The sequence below is a fragment of the Callithrix jacchus genome, chromosome 22 (assembly GCF_049354715.1).
Source record: "Callithrix jacchus isolate 240 chromosome 22, calJac240_pri, whole genome shotgun sequence".
Lineage (NCBI taxonomy): Eukaryota > Metazoa > Chordata > Mammalia > Primates > Cebidae > Callithrix > Callithrix jacchus.
This window is the reverse complement of record NC_133523.1, coordinates 945,974-968,452: the sequence shown is the minus strand read 5'-3', so window position 1 is coordinate 968,452 and position 22,479 is coordinate 945,974. Positions and strand designations below refer to the sequence as shown.

Here is a 22,479-nt window from a genome sequence, read left to right as displayed (position 1 = left end):
ATCCCCACCCCCTGGCGCTGCCGGGCGCGGGGGCGGGGGGGGGGTGAGGCCTCCGCGGGCGGTCGCCGGCATCCCAGCATTCCCCCACAGGCGCAGGGGGGCCGCTCTTGCCCGGCCTGGCGACTCGCTGGCGTCATCGGGGCCGCAGCCGGACGAGGAGGCGGAAGATGGCGTCCGCGGCCGGGCGGCTGTAAAGAGCGCGGCGGCGGCGGCGAGGGCTGCCGATGGCGGCCGGGAGGCGCCCTCGGACACCCGCCGGCCGTTAGGGCGCGACGCTGGGCGGCATGTCGGAACACGCGGCGGCCGGAGCTCCGGGGCCCGGGCCCAACGGCGGCGGCGGCCCGGCCCCCGCGCGCGGGCCTCGCACCCCTAACCTCAACCCCAACCCCCTCATCAACGTGCGCGACCGGCTCTTCCACGCGCTCTTCTTCAAGATGGCTGTCACCTACTCGCGGCTCTTCCCGCCCGCCTTCCGCCGTCTCTTCGAGTTCTTCGTGTTGCTCAAGGTGACCGCGGCCCCGACCCTTGACCCCTGACCCCTGACCCCGGCGGCCGGCCCTACCCCCAAGTCTGCGCCCTCCGATCGCGATCCTCGGCCCCACTGGAGACACGGAGCGCCGCCCTGCACCCGGAGGCCTCGCCCCTGCCCCGCCGATTAGGGACCTTCCCCGCCATCTCCGACCCCGGGATTGGCCAGGGTCACCGTCTCGTGACCCCGTCCCGCCCCGGGACGTCCACCCGGGCAGGCCGAGTCCCCACCGCATTGGAAGCCGGGAATCTCGCTCTCAGCCCCCGCCAGGGCTCATCTCGTCTCCGCCGCCACCTTTCCCGGGTCCCCACCTACGCAGGCTTGGGGCCCCTCCTGACCTTTGACCCCTGACTGTCGCCTGAGACACTCAGCCCCGAGGCCTCCCTCCCCGCCGCCTGTGCTGGCCCAGAACCCGGCCTGACAACCCCGAGGCCTGGAAGGCCACTCCCCTCTCCCCTCGTATCCTCCTGGCAGCGATCTCCCCGTCCTTGCAGCCTTCACCCCGTTTCCTGCTCCTGAGCCTGGGGGGAATGTGACTTAGCTGAGGTCACCTCGCTAGGGTTAGTGGCAAAGTCACCAGCAGCAGCGTTCCACCCCGTCCCCGGCCTCCTCCTTCCCTGGGTCCCCGCCCCCTTCCGGCTCCCGGAGCTGAGTTGTGGCTCTTTGGCCCCTGCCTCTTGAATGAGGCACTGGCCTCTGAGTCCTGGGCTCTGTCCCCTCCTGCCCTCCTCAGATGGCACAGAGGTCTCTGCGTGCAGGACAGGCATCGGCCTGAGTCCTTCTAAGAAGGGGTCTTCCTTGGGTGACAGGAGGGGCTCAGCGGCAGCTTCAGCCCTTCAGAAAACAAGCTGGCCAGGGGCCTGGGCCGCCTGGACTCTGGGGTTCGGAGTGGGAGTGTTTCCGTTTTGCATGAGAACACCGCCCGCCCGGCCTGGGGGTGCTAAGTGCAGCTTTTCTGGCCTAGTCTGCAGAGTGGGGCTGAGGCTGGCGGGACAGGCTGCAAGCGTGAGCGAGTTCCAAGCCTGACAGGTCGGTCAGGAGCTGGCTGCTCTTTTGGGCTCAGCAGGTGGAGCTTAGCCGTCCAGGTGTGGATCCCAGCCTTGAGATCCGTGGCCCCCCGCAGGCCAGAGCTCAGCCTGTCATCCTTCTCACCTTGTGCCCTGCAGCCCCCCAGAGTGGGGTGGTCGCCTCAGTGGGCAGCTGAGCAGGGCTGTGATACTCAGGTGGGTGGTCTTTCCTGGCTTTGGGGTCCACAGATGGGGCCTGAAACTGCGGATGGGGGCTCGTCTGTGGACATGGGTGTCTTCACCACACTTCCACAGAGTGGTCCTGGTCCAGGATGGGCCACTGGGTCCTTAGGCTTGTGGCAGGCGTGTGCTGTGTGCCTGACCAGGTTCCCCGGATGGAGCTCAGCCTCCCTGGGAGGTGTATCCCTGTGGCCTGGGCTCTGGTCCCACCACGTCCCGGTTTGGATCAGGCCAACCTAGCTGCATCTCCAGGCAGGTGCGACTCACAGGTGGGCAGATAGGGCTGGGCCAGAACTGGAGGTCCCCCTCTCCTGTGTATGCTGGGGACTCTGGGGAGGTGCTCAGCACCGCCCTCCATCCCTCCTCTCAGCAGGGGGCTCTGGGCTGCAAGATCTCTGGGTAGGGAGATCTTTCTTTTTATTTGCTCTGTTGCCTGGGCTGGAGTGCACTGGCATGACCTGTGCTCACTGCAACCTCCATCTCCCAGGTTCAATCAATTTTCCTGTCTCAGCCTCCTCCCAAGTAGCTGGGATTACATGTGGCCGCCACCACATCTGGATAATTTTTTAATATTTTTAGTAGAGGTGGGGCTTTGCCATGTTAGTCAGGCTGGTCTCAAACGCCTGACTTCAGGCAATCCGCCCGCCTCGGCCTCCCAAAGTCCTGGGATTATAGGCGTGAGCCACCTCGCCTGGCCTGGCTGGGGAAATCTGGTGGTTGTGAATCCTCCGCCTGGTAATCTGGTCGCACAGAATCTGACCCTGCACCTTCACTTTTACTTATCTGCAAAGTGCAGGCTGGTACTGGCTGATTTCAGAGGCTGCCTTGAGTTCCAGAAGGCTCATCAGCTTCCTGTCTGCCTGGCTTCAGGGGTCCTCTTAAAGAGCCAGGTCCTCCCTGGTGCGCTGCCTTCAAGGCAGCTTCATCTTGTGGCGCCTGTTCAGCTGAGCTCCCAGTCCTGAGCCAGCGTGGAGCGCCCTGACCCCTCACTTGTGCCTGGGTTCTGGGAAATGCCAGGCCGTGCCACATGCAGGGGGGAGGAGGCAGCAGGACCTTCCAGGGGCCCTCGGGAGACCTCCTTCCAGCCTCAGCATCCACCTCCGCAGCCAGCGTGGCAGAGTCCATCCATCCTGGGGCACTGGGCCCTGGGTCGCTGACCAGGGTGACCACCGAGCAGATGCCTGCAGGGTGAAGGAGCCTTGGCTCAGCGCCTCTGGACATGAGCAAGGGCTCGCCCCAGCTACAGGGAATAATGGGGCTCCTCTGGGGTGGGGTGTCATGGTGAGGATTAAGGACAGGGTATGTGAGCCAGGCCCGGCGGCCCACACCTGTGATCCCAGCACTTGGGGAGGCTCAGGCAGGCGGATCATGAGGTCAGGAGTCGGAGACCAGCCTTGCCAACCTGGTGAAACCCCATCTCTACTAAAAATACAAAAATTAGCCGGGTGTGGTGACGCCCGCCTGTAAGCCCAGCTACTCGGGAGGCTGAGGCAGGAGAATCACTTGAGGCGGAGATTGCGGTGAGCCGAGATAACGCCACTGCACTCCAGCTTGGGCGACAGAGCAAGACTGTCTCAAGAAAAAAAGAGAGAGAGAGACAGGTGAGACCCCAGGGGCCCTGCTCTGAATGGGGTCCTGTCACATTGAGGCACCTGTGACCTGGGGGTTGGGAAGCACCCCGGGAGGACAAAGGGGAGCCCCAGGTAGGGCAGCGCAGGGCCTGCTGCAGGTTTTCCTGGGTGGGGCTGAGGGCTCTGTGCCCTCCCTGGAGAGAAGAGTGTGGCTCCTCAGGCTGGTCTGTCAGTCAGTGTGTTGGTCAGTCAAATATCCACGGGCCGGGGAGGCTGTTCCCGGCCCTCGAGGTCTGTGGGGAGACAGAGGAAAAGGCCCACCTGGTGGCTGAGTGTTGGGGTGCCCTGGGAGCCCTGGCCAGGATATCAGGAAGGCTTCCTGGGGGAGGTGGTGAGTGCAGGCCCCGGGCTCGGGGAGGCTCCTGTGGGTGTAGTGGTGTGTGGGCTGACCTGTGGGGGTGGGGTGACTCCACTGCAGGGTGGGCGGGGTGTTCTGGAGGTGAGCCACAGCCAGTGTGAAGGGGCTTGGTGTCCAGGCAGCTGGAGGATGTGTGGGAACGCCCTGGGGCTGGAGCACGCGGGCGCCTGCTGGGGAGCTGGGGATCAGGTATCGGGTGATGGAGTGTAGCGGTCGGGACCACCCAGACATGTGAGTGGCTGAGCCAGGCTGCAGGGCGGAGGGTGGCCAGGGGCCCATGGGAGCATTTCCAGTTGAGATCCCCGGGGAGGCTGCCTGGGCGTGTGGGGCTGCGCCGGGTGAGGTGGCTGGTGACAGGCCTTAGGCAGGAGGACCCAGCACTTGGGATGAGGCTGCGACTGGCCGGGTGCTGCCTCCTTGTTTTCTGGTGGGAGATTTCGGGGGAACTGGCGGTTTACGGGGATGGGCTTGTTCAGTGGGCAGATTCCTTCCTGGTCAGGCTCAGTCAGGGAAGAGGGACCCTGGCGGACCCTGGGCTGGGGGTTCCCGACTGCAGTCAGCACGGATTACCTGATGGGGAGACCCAGTGACGCCTGAGCCACAGTATCCGGGGGCCTTGGAGCCTCTGGCTGGAGCGTGTGCACACCACGCCCCTATCACTTCCACTGTCTTCGTAGGACGGGTCACTCACGCCAGTGCTGCATGTGGCGGGATGTGCGTCCCATGCCCTCCCCCACTGAGCCTGCCCAGGGCGACCCCAGGAGCTGCTCTTGCTCGTGGGGTCACTGTGCACTGCTCGTGGTCAGAGGCCTCGAGTGTGCAACCCGGCACTGCCCCCGGCTCCTGCCTCCCGGCTCCTGCCTCCCGGCACTGCCCCCGGCTCCTGCCTCCCGGCACTGCCCCCGGCTCCTGCCCCCCGGCTCCTGCCCCCCGGCTCCTGCCTCCCGGCCTTGTGAGCTCAGCAGGTCCAGGTCTTTGGGGGCCTCTGCATCAGTTGGTTGTTTGTAAAGCAGGGGTGGTAGCAGCCGGGCGGCCCTTGGGAAGTGTTGGGCAACCCCAGCCTCGGCCCGCTGTGTGTCAGCACTTTTGGGAACATCTTGGCACAGGATCCGTTGCTGTCTCGGGCACAGCTCCTGCCGGATGTCTGAGAGTGCTGAGCTGAGGGACTGTGGGATCAGTGCCTCTGACTGTGACCCACCCCCGGGCCCAGCCTCCGTGGCTCCTATACCCAGATGCCACACGGGGAAAGGGCTAGGCGAGGGCCGAGGGGTGTGATGAGGGTTACCCCAGCTGCAGATGTGGGTGGATCCAGGGCTTGATCCGTGCCCAGACTCGCGGCCTCCCTCAGACCACAGCACAGGCCAGAAGTGGGTGGTTCTGCTGACTCGGCCCTTTGCTCGGTCTGCAGGCGGCTCTGGAGAGGAGGCCGGACTCTCCGTGGGCGTGGAAGGGCTGAGGCTGCTGGGGTCTCGCTCATGGCCATGTGGCCACAGGTGGCTTGCGGCATCCCGGGCTTCGCTGGGCCTGCCAGCGGGTCAGGGAGGGGCCCTGTGCTCCAGGCCTTCCTGGCTTGTGGTTTTGACTCTGCTCACTTCTTCCCTGAGTCTGAGGTTCCACGTGGCTGTGGGGGCCGCCTTGGCCCAGCTGGGCTCTCAGCTCCGCGGATCAGGGCAGCAGGTAGAGGTGACCCTCACAGTCTTGGGAGTGATGCCTGGACCTCAGGTCGGGAGGTGCAGTGGGCAGCAAACCCCATCAGTGAGGCAGGCTCCCTGGAAGAGGGCTGCTCCTAGAGGGGCCCCACTCTGTGTTGGGCCTGCAGCATGCTGGGGCATGGGCTCCCCAGACCCTGTGGACATCGGGTGGGGCCGTCTTTGGCACTGCCAGGTGTCGTCCACTCCATCCCAGGAGCTCCCCTAATTATAACCACAGATGTCCACATCCCCTGGGCAGAAGCCCCCAGGTGAGAGCTGCTGCCACCCCAGTTCATAGGCTTTGGGGCGCCCTGCCCAGCAGCTGGCCCCTCCAGGGCTGGGAGGGGTGCACAGGGCACCCTACTGGGTGAGAAGCTATTTTTAGCTGGTGAGGTCAAGGGAGCACTGGGGACACCATGGAAGGTGAGGCAGGAAGCAGCAGGATGGGCTGTGGAGGGCTGCGCAGCCTTCTGTGGACAGTGGGACCCACAGGCGGCCCTGGGGTGGCAGCAGTACCAGCTGCTCCTTGCAGGGGGAGCTCTTGGCTGGTAGACGGCCCTGGGGCGCTCTACTTACTGGGTCGGAGTCCAGCCTCATGTCTACCCAGGTCCAGCGAGTCCTGTGCACATCTGAGAGGGCCCCAGCCTGCTGGCTTTGCCTGGCTCACCCTCAGGAGGTTGGGGCAGTCACAGGCCTCCCTGAGCCCTGGGGCCTGTCAGAGCCGGGGTTGGAGTGGGGCATCCCCGGGGTCCTCAGTCACCTGGGCAGCATGGAGGGTTGGCCGGGTGCAGTCAGCGTGGGAGGGACCCAGGACCCTCAGCGCCCAGCTCAGCTTCCGGAGCTTCCTTTCTTTCCCGTCCTGGGCAGCCCAGTGCGCCCCATGTAGGCCCTCAGGTTTGGGCTGCAGCGGGCCCTGGGTGCCCCACTGACTGCCAGCTGCCCCCCAGGCCCTGTTTGTGCTCTTCGTCCTGGCCTATATCCACATCGTCTTCTCCCGCTCACCCATCAACTGCCTGGAGCACGTGCGTGACAAGTGGCCTCGCGAGGGCATCCTGCGCGTGGAGGTGCGGCACAACTCCAGCCGCGCACCGGTCTTCCTGCAGTTCTGTGACGGCGGCCGCGGGAGCTTCCCGGGCCTGGCCGTGGAGCCAGGCAGCAGCCTGGAGTTGGAAGATGAGGAGGAGGAGGAGCTGAGCATGGACATGTTTGGAAACAGCTCCATCAAGGTGAGCCAAGCCTGGGCTCAGTCCCACAGGTGCCTGAAGGGGCGGTCCCTGACAGGGACAGGGCATTGGGGTTCTTGACATCAGGGACCTGGCACACAGACAAGCCCACCCCCGCCTGTCATAGCTTTCTGGTGGCCTGGGGGCCTCTGAAACAAGACCCTCGGCCTGTCTCCCTGCTAGAGGCCTGGGCTGGGCAGACTGAGGCCTTCAAGACTCCAGTTGTTCTGGGGAGGGGATTGTCTGGGGCTGGGGGTACCATGGGCACGAGTAGCTGAGGAGGAGGCCCGGGGGCTGGGGGGTGAGAGCTCTGGGCCTGGTCCCGGCCTGTCCTGCTCCCTGCAGCGGTGCTGGGTACCCAGTCAGCTTGTGGTGGCCTTGAGCACGGGTGGGACCAGGTGGCTGTGTTGGGCCCACGGTCTGGTTAGAAATCTTTTTGCTTCAGCAGTCAGGGTTTGGGGTCTCACCTGTTTCCGCAAAGCCAACCCCAGGAAAGAACGTTTGGCCAGCGCGTCATGGACCCCTCCCTGGTGCCCACTGGCCGCGGCTGGCCCCGCAGCAGGGCAGGCTTGGTGTTGAGGTGGGGTCCTGGCTGAGGCGGGAGGCACACGCAGTCCACCCTGGCCTGCTCCGTGATGGAGCCGAGGCTGAGGCTCCCGGGCCTTTTCCCATCGGTGGGACCGCATCCTCAGGCCGGCCCTCACAGCCCAGGCTGGCGCTGCTAACACCCTGGTCCCTGGTCGCCCACAGTTTGAGCTGGACATCGAGCCCAAGGTGTTCAAGTCGCCAGGTAGCACAGAGGCCCTGAATGACAGCCAGGGGTTCCCCTTCCCCGAGACGCCCGGCAAAGGTACTGCCTCCTGGGGTCGCCCCGGCTATGGAGTCCTGGGGTGCAGGCGGGGTCCCTCTGAACGTCCCAGCCGTGGGTGCCGGGGTGCAGGCGGGGTCCCTCTGAACGCCCCAGCCGTGGGGTGCTGGGGTGCAGGCGGGGTCCCTCTGAACGTCCCGGCCGTGGGGTGCTGGGGTGCAGGTGAGCTCCCCAGAACACCCCAGCCCGCTGGCCACTTGACGTGGACCTTTCAGCATACCTGTGTGCCTCGATTTCCCCATTTCTCTGCATACAAGGCTGTGGGGATGCTCCAGGGCCTGGGGTAACTGGCTCAGCTCACCTTCTCTGGGACCCACTTGTGAACAGCGACTTGGGGGGGATGAGGCCCCTCAGCTCTGGACTCGGAATTCTGGCTCATTATGCTCAGGGAAGCCGGCCCCTGCCCCGTCTGAGAGGGGCTGGGCCTCTGAAGTGTTGCAGTTGTGCTGGGGCATTCCCTGCCCGGCCGCCAGGGCAGAGGGGCAGCCCGGGAGATGGGTCCAGGGGAGGAGGAGCCTGGCCAGCCTCTCCAGCACACAGGGTGGGGCACAGCTTGGGTGGGCGCCATCCCACGTGTGTGTAGGGGTCCTCCCAGCACCTACCAGGGGCCCAGGGCTTAGCAGGTCTCTCCCCCCACTCCTCAACGCCTGCCTTGGCTGGTGGCCGTGCTGGGGGTGCGTGGGGGCTGACCCGCCCGGCTCTGCCCCGCAGTGTGGCCGCAGGATGAGTACATTGTGGAGTACTCACTGGAGTACGGGTTTCTCCGCCTGTCGCAGGCCACGCGCCAGCGCCTGAGCATCCCGGTCATGGTGGTCACCCTGGGTGAGTCTGAGCCGCTGGGCTGGGGGAGCGCAGTGGCTGGGCCTCCCTCCTCCCTGGGGTCTTCCCCTACAGGTGCGGAGCTCCGGGCTGTGCGGGAAGGACTGGGGTCTGCCCTGCCCAGGCCTGCTTCCCAGGGCTGGGCTCCGCGATGGGTTTTCTGAGAATGGGCAGGGCCGGGGGGCGGGCAGGGCCAGCGTGCAGGGCTCAGGGAGCAGCCTGGGCGGGGCTCCCGGCTCCCTGATCCGCCCGCCCGCAGACCCCACGCGGGACCAGTGCTTCGGAGACCGCTTCAGCCGCCTGCTGCTGGATGAGTTCCTGGGCTACGATGACATTCTCATGTCCAGCGTGAAGGGCCTGGCGGAGAACGAGGAGAACAAGGGTGGGGCGCGCCCCAGGGTGGGGCGGGGGGGCGGGGAGAAGGCTCCGGGCAGGGTGGGGGTGGGGAGAGGGCGTGGGGAGGCGGGAGGGGGAGGGCGCGGGGCAGGGTGGGAGGGGGAGGACGCCGGGCAGGGCAGGGGCGGGGAGAGGGCACGGGGCAGGGCGGGAGGGGGAGGGCGCGGGTCAGGGCGGGCGCTCACGGCCCCTGCGCTGCAGGCTTCCTGCGGAACGTGGTGTCGGGCGAGCACTACCGCTTCGTGAGCATGTGGATGGCGCGCACGTCCTACCTGGCCGCCTTCGTCATCATGGTCATCTTCGTGAGTGCCTCGGGGCGGGGGCGTGGGCGCCGGGGCCGGGAGCCGAGCAGCCCCTCACGCGCGCCCCTTGCAGACGCTGAGCGTGTCCATGCTGCTGCGCTACTCGCACCACCAGATCTTCGTCTTCATCGGTGAGTGTCCCGCCGGCGCGGGGCGGGGCGGGCGTCCTCCAGGCCCTCACCGGGGTCCCGCCGCCCTGTGCCCGCAGTGGACCTGCTGCAGATGCTGGAGATGAACATGGCCATCGCCTTCCCCGCAGCGCCCCTGCTGACCGTCATCCTGGCCCTCGTCGGTGAGGACCCACCCAGGCCTCCCCCGCCCCGCGCCGCACCGCACCCCGCCCCGCCCGCTCCAACCGCCGCCGCCTCTCCCTGCAGGGATGGAGGCCATCATGTCGGAGTTCTTCAACGACACCACCACCGCCTTCTACATCATCCTCATCGTGTGGCTCGCTGACCAGTACGACGCCATCTGCTGCCACACCAGCACCAGCAAGCGGCACTGGCTGCGGTGAGCGCCGCGCGGGGCGGGGCAGAGAGGGACGGGGGCGAGGCTGCCAGGGGGCGGGGAAGGGGCGGGGCAGCCAGGGGGAGGGGTGCTGGGAATGGGCGGGGCTGCCAGGGGGAGGGGTGCTGGGAAGTGGCGGGGCTGCCAGGGGGAGGGGTGCTGGGAATGGGCGGGGCTGCCAGGGGGAGGGGTGCTGGGAAGGGGCGGGGCTGCCAGGGGGAGGGGTGCTATGAAGGGGCGGGGCTGCCCGAGGGAATGGTGCTGGGAATAGGTGGGGTTGCCAGGGGGAGGGGTGCTGGGAATGGGCGGGGCTGCCAGGGGGAATGGTGCTGGGAATAGGTGGGGTTGCCAGGGGGAGGGGTGCTGGGGATGGGCGGGGCCGCCAGGGGGAATGGTGCTGGGAATAGGTGGGGTTGCCAGGGGGAGGGGTGCTGGGAATGGGCGGGGCTGCCAGGGGAGGGGTGCTGGGAAGGGGCGGGGATTCCAGGGGGAGGGGTGCTGGGAAGGGGCGGGGCTGCCCGTGGGGAATGGTGCTGGGAATAGGCGGGGCTGCCAGGGGGAGGGCGGGGCTGCCAGGGGGAGGGGTGCTGGGAAGGGGCGGGGCTGATGGGGAGGGGTGCTGGGAAGGGGTGGGGCTGCCAGGGGAGGGCGGGGCTGCCAGGGGGAGGAGTGCTGGGAAGGGGCGGGGCTGCCAGGGGAGGGCGGGGCTGTCAGTGGGAGGGGTGCTGGGAAGGGGCGGGGCTGATGGGGAGGGGTGCTGGGAAGGGGCGGGGCCTGCGGTGGGACTGGGCAGCCCCGACGCCCTCACACCCCGACCCCGCAGGTTTTTCTATCTCTACCACTTCGCCTTCTATGCCTATCACTACCGCTTCAACGGGCAGTACAGCAGCCTGGCCCTGGTCACCTCCTGGCTCTTCATTCAGGTGAGGCCCAGGCAGCGGGCGGGGACGGGCCAGCTGCGCCCGGCGGGCAGGAGGGGCTGCGGCGGGGGAGAAAGGCCTGCGCGGAGGCGGCACCTCCCGACTCCCGCCCTCCCCCCGCAGCATTCCATGATCTACTTCTTCCACCACTACGAGCTGCCCGCCATCCTGCAGCAGCTTCGCATCCAGGAGATGCTGCTGCAGGCGCCGCCGCTGGGCCCCGGGACCCCCACGGCGCTGCCCGACGACATGAACAACAATGCGGGCGCCCCGGCCGCCGCCCCCGACTCCCCCAGCCAGCCCGCTGCCCTGGGCCCCATCTCGCCCGGGGCCAGCGGGAGTCCAGGGCCTGTGGCCGCGGCGCCCGGCTCCCTGGTGGCTGCAGCTGCCGGCGGTGACCTGGGCTGGATGACAGAGACCGCTGCTATCATCACAGACGCCTCCTTCCTGTCCGGCCTCAGGGCCTCCCTCCTGGAGCGGCGTCCAGCCAGCCCGCTGGGCCCTCCTGGGGGCATCCCCCGCACCCCACAGGACAGTGTCCCCCCGAGTGACTCCGCAGCTCCCGACACAACGCCCCTGGCAGCTGCGGTGAGCGGGTCTAGCCCGGCCTCCACGGCCCCAGTGGAGGCGCCCTCGGAGGCTGGATCCTGAGCCGCACAGCTGAGCTGCCTCTGACCCCGGCTGTCCCGGCCGGCTGGGCCTGACCTGCTGGAGCCTGTAGGGGTAGGGGAGGCCGTCCCGGGTGGGGGCGCCCGGCCACCTCCTTCCTCTGGTACTGCCCAGCCTGTCTCGGTGGCTTTCAGGGTTTCATGGGGTTGCCCAGAAGGCAGGCTTCCCTCCCCCCGGTGTGAGGTCGCGCCCCGGGCTGGGCTCGTACCCGTTAGCGAGGAGAGGGGTGGGGTTCCGTGGAAGGTTCTGGAGGGCGCTTGGGGGAAGGTCTGCAGTGAACGTCCTGCGGTGGAGTGGGGTCCCCGTGGTGCAGGCCTGTGAGCACGCGGAAGTGTGGAGTGGCGGCCGGGGCGGGTCCTGGGACCCTGGAACCCTAGCGCTGTCCCTGCCGGCCTCAGCCCGGCTCTGCCTGGTGCTCCGTGCAGTGCCTTGTCCATGGCCCGGCCCTCCCCGCGTGCGCACCAGGCCTGGGGGCCCCGGGAGAGCAGAGCTTGTGCCTCAGGCATAGATAGGGACGCGGGGTGCAGACGCCAACACCAGTGGCAGCAGCCGGGCCGTGGTCCGGCTCTGCCCCGGGGCGGAGTCACTCGGGGAGGAATGCGGAGGAGAGCTCATTCCATTCTATTTAATTGCGGTGTACAAAATTGGGTTTGTATATAGAATAAACTGTCTGTCGACAGCGGCCCAGCGCGCTGTGTGTCTTGATCCCCGGGAGCCCGGCGGCCGCCTCCTTCCCGGCAACCCCATCAGTCCGGGTGCGGTGGCGCCTCCGCGGGGGCAGCCCTGGCCTGAAGCAGGCGCAGAGGCCGGTGGCGCGCGCTGTCCCCGAGCTGTGCCAGCAGCTCGCCGCGCCGCACCAGGGCCTGGCGGAGCCGCTCCCGCGCGCTCTCGATGCAGCGCTCCAGCTCCTGCAGCTCCCCGGGCTGGGGGGGGCCCGTGGGCTTCGCGGCTGACGCGCGGCCATTGGAGCACAGCCAGCCGGGGCCCTCTGGCGGCGCAGCCCCCGCCCCCGCCTCCGCCTCCGCCTCGGTGTCCGCGTCGGGCGCCGCAACCACGGCGGGCTCCAGCAGGAAGCGCACGCGGCGCTCCTTGTCCACGGCCCGGCGCGCCCGTTTCCAGCCCTCCGGAGCCGCCGGCGGGTCCTGCTGCTGCTGCTCCACCTCGGGGCCGCTGGGGACAGAACCGGCCTGGTCGGTGCCCACCGGGGCAGCCGTCTTGCACCCTGGGTCTCTGTAGAGCCCACTGCGGGGAGAGGGTGGCCGAAAGGCACCACCAGGCAGCTGCCGTGCGCACAGTTGTCCGAGGGTGGCCGGGGGCCTCCGGGAACCGCCTCCTGCACCCCGTGGCCGGCTTCAGGGCGACCTGGGTCCTGGTTGCCCCGACCACCACTTACCTGGGCTCCGCCTCTGCCGTCTCCTCCTTCGACCCCTGTGGCGGCTCCGTGTTGAGGGCGCGGTGGATTTTCTAAGACCCCAGACAGACCCGGTTGGTGAGGAGACATGGCCGGCGGGACCGCCCGCCGCCCGCCGGGTCCGCACCTGGCTGGTGTGCAGCCAGTACTGCAGCCGGCTCCCCCTGCGGATGCGAGGCAGCGCCAGGCGGTAGAAGGCGTGCTCGCCCAGGGAGCTGAGCAGAGCGCTGCCCAGGCCCAGGCACAGCAGCACGAAGAGGCCCGAGAAGTGGTAGATGCTCATCTGCAGGGTCTGGGGCAACAGAGCAGGAGCCCCTCACGGTCACGTGATGGCCGGCCCCTGGGGACCCTTGAACTGCGGGAGAAAAGGTTGGGCCAGAGAGAGGGGCCTGGGACTGTGGAGTCAGGTTGGCAGGCAGGGGTGAGGTTTCATGGAGGAGAGGCCACTGGAGCTGGGGTTTTGTAGGGAGAATAGAAGTGCGCAGAAGCGGACAAATGCGCATCTCGGGAATGAGCGCGGGGTTGGTCACCTCAGACAAGGCTCAGGGCCCCCCACCCCCTGCCCCGGGCCCAGCCCCACCTCTGTCACCGCAAACACCCGCTTCCCGCAAGGCACCATCTTGTACCACTTGTCATGGAGCAGGTCAATGAAGCCGGAGGACTTGTAGCGGCTGATGAACTCGGACAGGTTGGAGGTGAGCGGCGAGTTCTGGGGCAGCCCGATGCCATAGCCTGGGGGCGCGGGGCCGGGGAGGTGGGGCCAGGCGGGACAGCCCCAGAGGAACTCTGCCCGCACACGCGGGACTTCGCCCCTCCCCGCCTGGAACCCTCCGCGGCTCCCCACTGGCCCCAGAGACCCCGGCGCCCCGCCCCGCCCCGTCCAGGTGCCCCTCACCCTCGATGGCGAAGGGCTTGCCCACAGTCAGCAGCTTGCAGTCCGCGTCGATGGAGACCTCGTAGTCCAGCAGGGACTTGTCCATGATGAAGGCGTTGAGCTTGGGGGGGTCGCTCCTGCGAGGGGCCGGGACGGGGTCAGCTGTCGCCCCGCCCATGGCCCGCCCCCTCCCCGCCCATGGCCCGCCCACTCCCCGCCCCGCCCCGCCCACGGCCCGCCCTCCAGTCCATGGCCCGCCCCTCCCCGCCCATGGCCCGCCCCCTCCCCGCCCATGGCCCGCCCCGCCCATGGCCCGCCCCCTCCCCGCCCATGGCCCGCCCGCCCCGCCCATGGCCCGCCCCCTCCCCGCCCATGGCCCGCCCGCCCCGCCCATGGCCCGCCCCCTCCCCGCCCATGGCCCGCCCGCCCCGCCCATGGCCCGCCCCCTCCCCGCCCATGGCCCGCCCGCCCCGCCCATGGCCCGCCCACGCCCCGCCCCGCGCTCACGTGAGCATGGCGACGCCGTGGGGCGTGGTGGGCGCGCTGTGGCGCCGCATGTGCGCGTGCATCTCGGGGAAGCTCTTCTTGATGTAAGCCTCGGCGCTGCTCTCCCAGACGGTGCCGAAGCGGAAGTCCTGCGCCGGATGGTGCAGCTGCCCGGGGTGGGGGTTGGGGGGACCCCGTCAGTGCCTCTGCCTGCCCCCGCGGGACCCCCGACCACTGAGGGGCGCGCCGTTCTCTGGGGTGGGGCCATCCTGGCACCGCAGGGCCGAGCTGCCTCCACCCACTCCATGCCAAGAGCACACCCCAGTCATGACAACTGTCCCTAGACACACACTGTCCAGGGTCCCCTGGTGGGGGTGGGGGGTGAGCGCAGGATCACCCGGGGTGGAGACGCTCCGTTCTAAACACCGCTAAGTCCATCTCCGCCCGGACCTTGCCGTGGGCTCGGCTCCTGTCCCACCACCTCCTCTGCCTGTCCCCTTGGGTCCCACGGGAGACCCACTCTCACATGGCCGTGACTACTTCAGATCTGCCTCCTCCATCTGCCCCCAACCCTGGGTTTTCCCACCGCAGTTGGGGGGGGCAGCTGTCCTCACTGCCTCCCACACCCCATGTCCTGTGACTCCAAAAACCCGGGGGCCCCACCTTCAGCACACAGGGAACCACCCAGGCCCAGCCCAAGCATCCATCCCAGCCCCCTTCCCTACGATCACCCCCACCAGCCCGGTCCCCTCTGCGTGGTCCTCCCCACAGCTGCCAGGGCACCCTGATGTGGACCCCTAAGGGATACGTGGGTCTGGCTGCTGGCGTCCCACCGGCCACGGCCTCCCCACCCGACTGCGGCGGCACCCAAATCCCAGACTCGATCCCATCGGGCCTCTGGGTCAGCAGCACCTGATGGAACTTTCCAGATGATGAAAATGCTCTGTCTGCACGCGGCTGTGCAGCGTTTAAATTGGAAAAGCCGCCCGGAGCGGTCAGCGCATCAGACAGCGCGGCGTCTACATTTCATTCCCGTTTAACGGGGAACACCGGGGGCTGGGGAGCAGGCGAGGCGCCCCCAGGGTTCACAGACACTATGGGGCAGAAAACCCGATTTTGCCAAGAAATTGCAAAGGCCGGCTGGGTGCTGTAGGTGAGGCCCAATCCCAGCGCTGTGGGGGGACTGAGGCAGGAGAATCGGTTGAACCCAGGAGGGGTTGCAGTGAGCTGAGATCACGCCACTGCACTCCAGCTCCGGGCAACAGAGTGAGACTCCGTCTCAAAAACTGAAAATAAATAAAAACAATAGGGGCCAGGTGCAGTAGCTCACGCCATAATCCCAGCACTTTGGGAGGCCAAAGCAGGAGGATCACTTTAGGTCAGGAGTTCAAGACCAGCCTGGCCAACATGGTGAAACCCCGTCTCTACTAAAAATACAAAAATTAGCTGGGCATGGTGGCGCGTGCCTGTAATCCCAGCTACTCGGGAGGCTGAGGCAGGAGAATTGCCTGAACCCAGGAGGCGGAGGTTGCGGTGAGCCGAGATGGCGCCATTGCACTCCAGCCTGGGTAACAAGAGCGAAACTCTGTCTCAAAAAAAATAAAATAAAATCAAGGCCGGGTGCGGTGGCTCAAGCCTGTAATCCCAGCACTTTGGGAGGCCGAGGCGGGTGGATCACGAAGTCAAGAGATCGAGACCATCCCGGCCAACATGGTGAAACCCCATCTCTACTAAAAATACAAAAATTAGCTGGGCACGGTGGCGCCTGCCTGTAATCCCAGCTACTCGGGAGGCTGAGGCAGGAGAATTGCCTGAACCCAGGAGGCGGAGGTTGCGGTGAGCCGAGATTGCGCCATTGCACTCCAGCCTGGGAAACAGAGATAGAGGCCGAGCTCACACCTATAATCCCAGCACTTTGAGAGCTGAGGTGGGAGAATCGCATGAACCCAGAGTCTGGGACCAGCCTGGACAACATAGCGAACCTCATGTCCAGTGAGTGTCTGTTTTCTTCCCCAAGTCAGAGTCTCGCTCTGTCGCCCAGGCTGGAGTGCGGTGGTGCGATCTTGGCTCAATGCAACCTCCACCTCCCAGGTTCAAGCAATTCTCCTGCCTGGGCCTCCGGAATAGCTGCGATTACAGGTGCATGCTAAAAACCCAAACTTGAATCCCATCGTGCCTCCGGGTCAGCGGCACCTGATGGAAGTCTCTGGATGATGAAAATGCTCTGTCTGTGCTCAGCTGTGCAGAGTTTACGTTGGAAAAGCCTCGTGGGGTGGTCAGCTCATCTGGACTCCTGACCTCAGGCGATTCACCCGCCTCAACCTCCCCAAGTGCTGGGATTACAGCAGTGAGCCACCGAGCCTCGCTGTTTTTTAAAAAATAATAAATATGGCCGGGCACGGTGGCTCAAGCCTGTCATCCCAGCACTTTGGGAAGCCGAGGTGGGTGGATCATGAGGTCAAGAGATCGAGACCATCCTGGTTAAGATGGTGAAACCCCGTCTCTACTAAAAATACTAAAAATTAGCTGGGCATGGTGGCGCGTGCCTGTAATCCCAGCTACTCAGGAGGCTGAGGCGGGAGAATTGCCTGAACCCAGGAGGCGGAGGTTGTGGTGAGCCGAGATCGCACCATTGCACTCCAGCCTGGGTGACAAGAGCGAAACTCCGTCTCAGAAAATAATAATAAATAAATAAATAAACGTATGTCTCTTGGGACCAGAGTTGGCCTAGCGGACGTCCTCCACGCCCAGCTGACCACCCCTTCCCCTGGCAGCCCAGCCTGGGGCAGCCCCCAGCCCCCCGGGGCCGCCCACCTTTGGGTCGTGGATCCCAGACAGCTGCAGGAAGGTCTTGTCCCCCACCATGACGGCGGCCAGGTTGGCCGTGTAGCTGGACAGCACCAGCAGGCAGAAGATGGCCCAGAGGTTCATGAGCAGCCGGCCCGTGGGGCACTTGGGCGTCTTGCTGGACACCGTGCGTCCGAAGAGGATGGCGTAGCAGAGGTTGAGCGCCGAGGAGTAGGAGAAGACCGTGCCGCGGTTCCGGCCGCGCGGCGTGAGCCCGTAGGGGCTGCGCCACTCGTACAGGGTGAGGAAGAGCGCGGTCAGGTGCAGGGCGGCGAACACGCCCAGCCACATGGACCAGTGCAGCGGCCACATGAAGGCGCCGATGGGCGAGGCCGTGTCTCGCGCCCGCACCATGATGCCCAGGCTGGTGGAGAAGAAGGGGCTGGTGAAGTCCACCACCTGGGAGCGGGCGGAGTTGATGCTGAAGCTGGTGACCGCCATGTGAGCCCGGCCCGCCAGCAGGTCCCCGACCAGGCCTGTCCAGCGACCGTCACGCAGGGCGCCATACTTGCCATCGCCCACGATGTACAGCTGGAAGTCGAAGGGCGTGTCCTCTGCCAGCCGCTCCAGCAGGTCGATGCAATACCCGTAGCAGCACTTGCGCAGGGCACGGGGCACCGAGTCGTTGGCCAGCGCGGCGAACAGTGCGTCCAGGGTGGCCGAGTCGTTGGTGCCGGGGTCCAGGCACAGCTGCCCCGCCGGGCACTGCCCGTCTTCATCGGGATCACGGGCAAACACGAATGGGTGCTCCACCAGCGTCACCACACGCAGCTTGGGCCGGGCCTGGGTGCCTGGCGGGGGTGGGGGCCTCGCCACAGCGCCCCTCGGTTCCAAATGCAGCCGGCCGTCCTGCCATCTGCCCACCGTGGCCCAGGCCGGGGCACCCTGTGGGTCCCGGCGCAGGCTGCACACCTTGAAGTGACGAGACACGTGTACCTGGGAGCTGCCTGTCACCCACACAGGGCCCGTGCGACCCTGGAAGGACGTGTTGGCCAGGAACCTAGAGGCAGGGCGGGGGCAACGGGTGTCCAGCTCAGACCCCTCCATCCCCTCACCCCTGCTGAGCACACGCCCGATTCCCACTGGGCACCCTTTCTTTCTTTCTTTTCTCCCACTCTTGTTGCCCAGACTGGAGTGCAGTGGTGTGATCTTGGCTCACTGCAACCTCCGCCTCCCGGGTTCAAGTGATTCTCCTGCCTCAGCCTCCTGAGGACCTGGGATTATAGGCGTGCACCACCACGCCTGGCTGATTTTGTATTTTTAGTAGAGACGGGGTTTTGTCCTGTTGCCTGGGCTGGTCTCGAACTCCCGACCTCAGGTGATCCACCCGCCTCTGCCTCCCAGAGTGCTGGGATGACAGGTATGAGCCGCCACACACCCGGTCACACCCTTTTCAGTATCGTGGGGACAAGTGTGAACACAACCGGTGTCTCCAACCGTAATTAATCCCTGGACGCTGGGACGTGCATGCCCAGATGCCCGGGCTGTGCCCCCACCCCACACACGCGGTGCCTGAAGCCGGTGGCTGATGCTCAAGTGCCCAGCGGGGGTCTCCTGTTTCCAGAAGCTATTCATTCTCCGGAACTGGCCCAGGGCTCGGCCAGAGACCCATTCCCTCCCTCCCGGTTCAGCTCACTCACTGCTCTCCCCGGGGTAGTTCCCTGGGTGGGTGCTGCTTCCAGGGACCTAAGACATCCATCGGCAATGCATCCTGACTGTGTTTGGGGCACGGTCTCGCCCTGTCGCCCAGGCTGGAGTGCAGTGGTGCCATCTCAGCTCACCGCAGCCTGGACCCCCAGGCTCAAGTGATCCTCCCACCTCAGCCTCCTGAGTAGCTGCAACTATAGGCGTGCGCCACCGCGTCCCGATAACTTTTTTTTGGTAGAGACGGGGTTTCACCGTGTTGGTCAGGCTGGTCTCAAACTCCTGAGCTCAAGTGATCGCTGGCCGCGGCCTCACAAAGTACTGGGATTACAGGCCTGAGCCACCATGCCCGGCCTCACCATGACCCATGGGTGGCGCAGACCCAGTGGCCTGGACACCTTCCCAAGGGAAGCAGGGGCCCCACTCACCGTGCCAAGAAGCGCCCGGGGGACTCAGGGCCGGCTGGCTGCGGGTCCCCACAGTTGACCGCAGCGGGGAGGAGGGCACGCTCCGGCTGCACCTGTGCCGCACTGCCCAGCGCCCGGGCCACCAGCTGCACGGCGTCATGGATGGCGGCCTCCAGCGGGGGTTGTGCCACCTCACCCAGCGCCAGCAGCCCTGGCGGCAGCCCAGCGGTGGGCAGAGCCTTGGGTGGCAGTGGTGTCCCCAACAGCCAGTGGGGGCCGGGAGGTACAGCCTCCAGCACCCGACGGGCGCGGGCAACATCACAGCCGAGGAGGACCGCCGCGGATACTGGGGCTTCACCCCCCATGGGTGCCCCCATCGGGGCCAGGCGTGCCCGCAGCCCCGCATCTCCCGTGTCCTGCCGGCTTAGGTCCAGGACCAGCTGTGGAGCGCGGCCGGCCCGGCTCGTCCAGAGGGCCACCAGGGCGCCGGGGTCCCGGGTGTGGCACAGGGCCAGGCCGACGTCCTCCCAGGCGTGCGCCTCCAGCACAGCCACCAGCACGTCCAGCAGCGTCTCCAGGGGGCTGGCCCAGTGCAGCTGCAGGTGGAATGGGTTCTGGGAGAGGGGAGGCCACAGTCAGGGTCGGCGACCTCCACCCCACGACACCCTTCCCACCCCAGCAGCCCGTGATCCTTAAGGAGATGCCAGCTGGATGGCTGCACCTCCCCTCCACCTCCCCCAACCCCAACCCTGCTCTAAACCCTTCCATGGCTCCCCATCACCATCCCTTGTCATGGGCTCCCCCGGTGTTTTGTTTTGTTTTTTTGCATGTGCCATTCCCCAGATTGAATATCTTTCTTCCTCTATGCCCACCAACTCCTATACACCCTTCAAAACCCAAGCGCATTGCTCCTCCTCTATTCAGACTTCTCCATCCTGCAGGGAGAACCCAGGCTCCAGCTTGGAACGTCTCCTGCCTCGGGTCCCTCCCTGACCCCTTTATAGTCCCTTTATGCCTGGGAGCCTCTCTAGGGCCAAGAGCCGTGGCTCCCTAAAGGTGAGCCCACCGATGGCCTTGTGCTTAGTGCCAAGCCAGGTAGCGTCCCCTCACACATCACTGCCTGGTGCCAGGCACACAGAGGGCTGAGGAGCCCCCTTGTGCCCAGTGCCATCCAGAAAGTTCTGGATTTTTTTTTTTTTTTTTTTGAGACTGTGTCTGGGTTATTGCCCAGGCTGGAGAACAGTGGTGAGATCACAGCTCATTGCAACCGCTGCCTCCCAGGCTCAAACGATCCTCCTACCTCAACCTCCTGAGTAGCTGGGACTACAGGGGCCTGACACCACGCCTGGCTCATTTTTGTATTTTTTGGTAGAGATGGGGTCTCGCTATGTTGCCCAGGCTGTCCTCCCAGCTCGGCCTCCCAAAGTGCTGAGATTTCAGGCGTGAGCCACTGCGCCTGGCCCTGGGTTTAAGTTAGTGGATTAAAGGTGGGAGAGCTTTGCCAGACCCCTCGGGTGGGCAAGGCGCTTTCCAGGATGGAAGCAGGGTGCCCAGTGCTGGGGGACGGGCCAGTGGGGGACCCTCCCCAGGGGGCCAAGCCAGTGCCAGAGATGCTGGGTCGGTCCCACGCCGGGCCTGTAGCGGTGCAGTTCCTGGAGGCGGCAGCAGAGGGCGCCCCAGGCCTGGGTTTGGGCCTCGAATCTCTTTCCCAGCCCTAGTTAGGGTGATGGGGGGACAGGGGTCCCCTTGACACCTGGAGATCTGGGCTAAAAGACCCCCCTCTAAAGTCAGGGTCTCCCTCCCTGAGGAGGAGGAGGGGCCGCAGGGGCTTCTCCGTGGGTGGGGAAGGAGGGGAGCTGGGCCCTGGAGCTCAGCCAGGCCCCCATGTCGGGAGCCGGGACCTCCTTGCCGCCCGTGGGAAGGGGCCTGTTCTCCGGGGCGCCCTGGCGGAGGGTCCCCAGCACCCAGTCAACCTCCCTTCTCTTCTCATTCCGTTTCCCTGTGGGATCTGGGCCTGGGGGTGGGATTAGAAGAGAGGAACTTGAAGGCTGCGGCGGGGTGGGGGCAAGGGCGTGGGGGCTGGAGTGACCGGGGCTGCTCTGGGGTCTTGAAGGCCTCTGGGTGGGGACGGGGAGAACGCTGCAAGGAGGGGGACCCAGGCCTGCAGACCCCGAACCTGCGCCCCGAGAGGCCTGAGCACTGCAGCGGCCTGGAGTCCGCTGGGGACCAGGGAAGGGTCTGTGGGCAAGGAGGGGGCAGCGGCGGGGTCTCCGTCACCAGCGCGCTGGGAAGGGGCGTTCCAGGGCGTCCCTCGCGCTCTCAAGCCAGCGTCTGGGTCCCTGTCCCTGGGTCTCTGCCTCTGCGGTCCCGCTCCCTGGCTCGGGGGACACCCGGGTCTTCCCCATCCCTGAGCCCCGGGGCCGTCCAGCGCCCCTGGGACTCCCGCCCCCGCCCTGGGTGCCCCTGGTCCCGGCTCCGGGCGTCCCGCGTACCGGGGTTCCTAGGGCCGCGCGCGCCTCCCGCCGGAGCACGCTGAGCACGGGGGTCTCGGTGGCGGCCGCCAGGAAGTGCAGCTGCAGCAGTTCGGGTCGCGCCTCGGGAAAGGCCAGCAGGGCCGCCACGCCCGGAGCAGCCAGCGCCTGGCACAGGCCTCGGGCCAGCGAGGCGGGGTCGCGGGCGCGGGGCGCGGCGAACACCAGCTCCAGGCTCAGGTTGTGCGGCAGCCGCGGAGCCAGGGCGGCCCGGACCAGGGCGGTGCGGGCGCGGGCGCGGGCGAGGGGCGCGCGGGGCAGGAGGGCGCCCAGGCGCACGGAACCCCCCAGGCGCGCCAGGACGCCGCACGGCTGCGGGTGGCCCCCCGCGGACCCCAGCGCCAGCGCCAGCGCCAGGCCCAGCCACGGCGCGCGCACAAACTCCATGGCAAAGTTGCGGGCGCCGCTGGCCGCGGACGGAGCGGGAGACCCGGTCCCGCCTCTCCCTCCGCGCCCAGCCGGGGCCGCCGACTGCGTCCGCCCGCGCCGCCCCGGGGTTCCCGAGCGCCAGCAGCCGCGCGGGGGGGAGCGGGGTGCGCACTGGCCGCGGGGGAAACAGCCTCCCAGCGGCTACTCGCGGACCGCGGCGGTGACACCCGGCGGGGGCTGGGGATGCCCAACCGCTGCCCGTCAGACGGAGTGAGGGGGCCGGAAAAGGACCCCGCGCTTTAAAATTGGCCCCGAGCCCACCCGGTTCCTTCCCGGGATTCCCGACCCCCTCCACGAACGTCGAGCCCTGCTCAGGCGGGGAAGTTGAGGCCCAGGAGTCATGCTTGCCTCGCACTTCCAGGGACAGGTCAGTTTCTAATCAGGCCCGCCCAGGGGTGGGCTGTAACATCCAGTGCACCCTGGGGAAACCGAGGCAGACACGTCAGATGGGAACCTGTAGAGTTGATCTGCCCTCCAGCAGTGGGCAGGCAACTTGGGCTGCAGAACTCCGCTTCAACCCTCAAAGCCCAGTGCCTAACGCCCTGCCCTGAAAAAACGTTCCCTGCTTGCCAATGAGAAAATGCAGGGAGCACCACTGCACATGCCCGGGCCTCACACGTTTCCGTAACAGGCTACGGTCTTTTTGTTCACTCCCTTCTCTCTCTCTCTCTTTTTTTTTTTTTTTTTTTT

General features: G+C 66.7%; 2 protein-coding genes and 1 long non-coding RNA gene across 5 annotated transcripts; 2 read left to right on the top strand and 1 right to left on the bottom strand.

The window, feature by feature from the left end:
- The first annotated feature begins 154 nt into the window (after positions 1-154).
- On the top strand, positions 155-11,842 carry TMEM259 (transmembrane protein 259). Of its 2 annotated transcripts, none has more exons than XM_035285835.2 (11): positions 155-506; positions 6,404-6,682; positions 7,430-7,529; positions 8,259-8,369; positions 8,626-8,748; positions 8,964-9,064; positions 9,138-9,195; positions 9,324-9,356; positions 9,442-9,574; positions 10,395-10,494; positions 10,615-11,842. In XM_035285835.2, exons 1-11 carry the CDS (start codon positions 285-287, stop codon positions 11,140-11,142), a joined length of 1,788 nt encoding a protein of 595 aa, XP_035141726.1. In that variant the 5' UTR covers positions 155-284; the 3' UTR covers positions 11,143-11,842. The 2 variants fall into 2 exon arrangements, with proteins under 2 accessions (XP_035141726.1, XP_035141724.1); XM_035285833.2 differs by having other exon boundaries at positions 9,273-9,356.
- Positions 11,771-21,833, bottom strand: GRIN3B (glutamate ionotropic receptor NMDA type subunit 3B). Of its 2 annotated transcripts, XM_054249484.2 has the most exons (9): positions 21,322-21,833; positions 18,851-19,443; positions 16,746-17,778; positions 13,953-14,098; positions 13,467-13,582; positions 13,152-13,303; positions 12,699-12,863; positions 12,554-12,624; positions 11,771-12,330 (listed from the first exon to the last, which is right to left on the bottom strand). In XM_054249484.2, the coding sequence occupies exons 1-9, from the start codon at positions 21,745-21,747 to the stop codon at positions 11,907-11,909; spliced, it is 3,126 nt and encodes a 1,041-aa protein (XP_054105459.2). In that variant the 5' UTR covers positions 21,748-21,833; the 3' UTR covers positions 11,771-11,906. The 2 variants fall into 2 exon arrangements, with proteins under 2 accessions (XP_054105459.2, XP_054105458.2); XM_054249483.2 differs by having other exon boundaries at positions 12,554-12,863.
- Positions 15,734-16,635, top strand: LOC144580899 (uncharacterized). Its single transcript, XR_013531211.1, has 2 exons — positions 15,734-15,923; positions 16,023-16,635. It is a non-coding gene; the product is annotated as an uncharacterized LOC144580899 (long non-coding RNA).
- Positions 21,834-22,479: the final 646 nt, after the last annotated feature.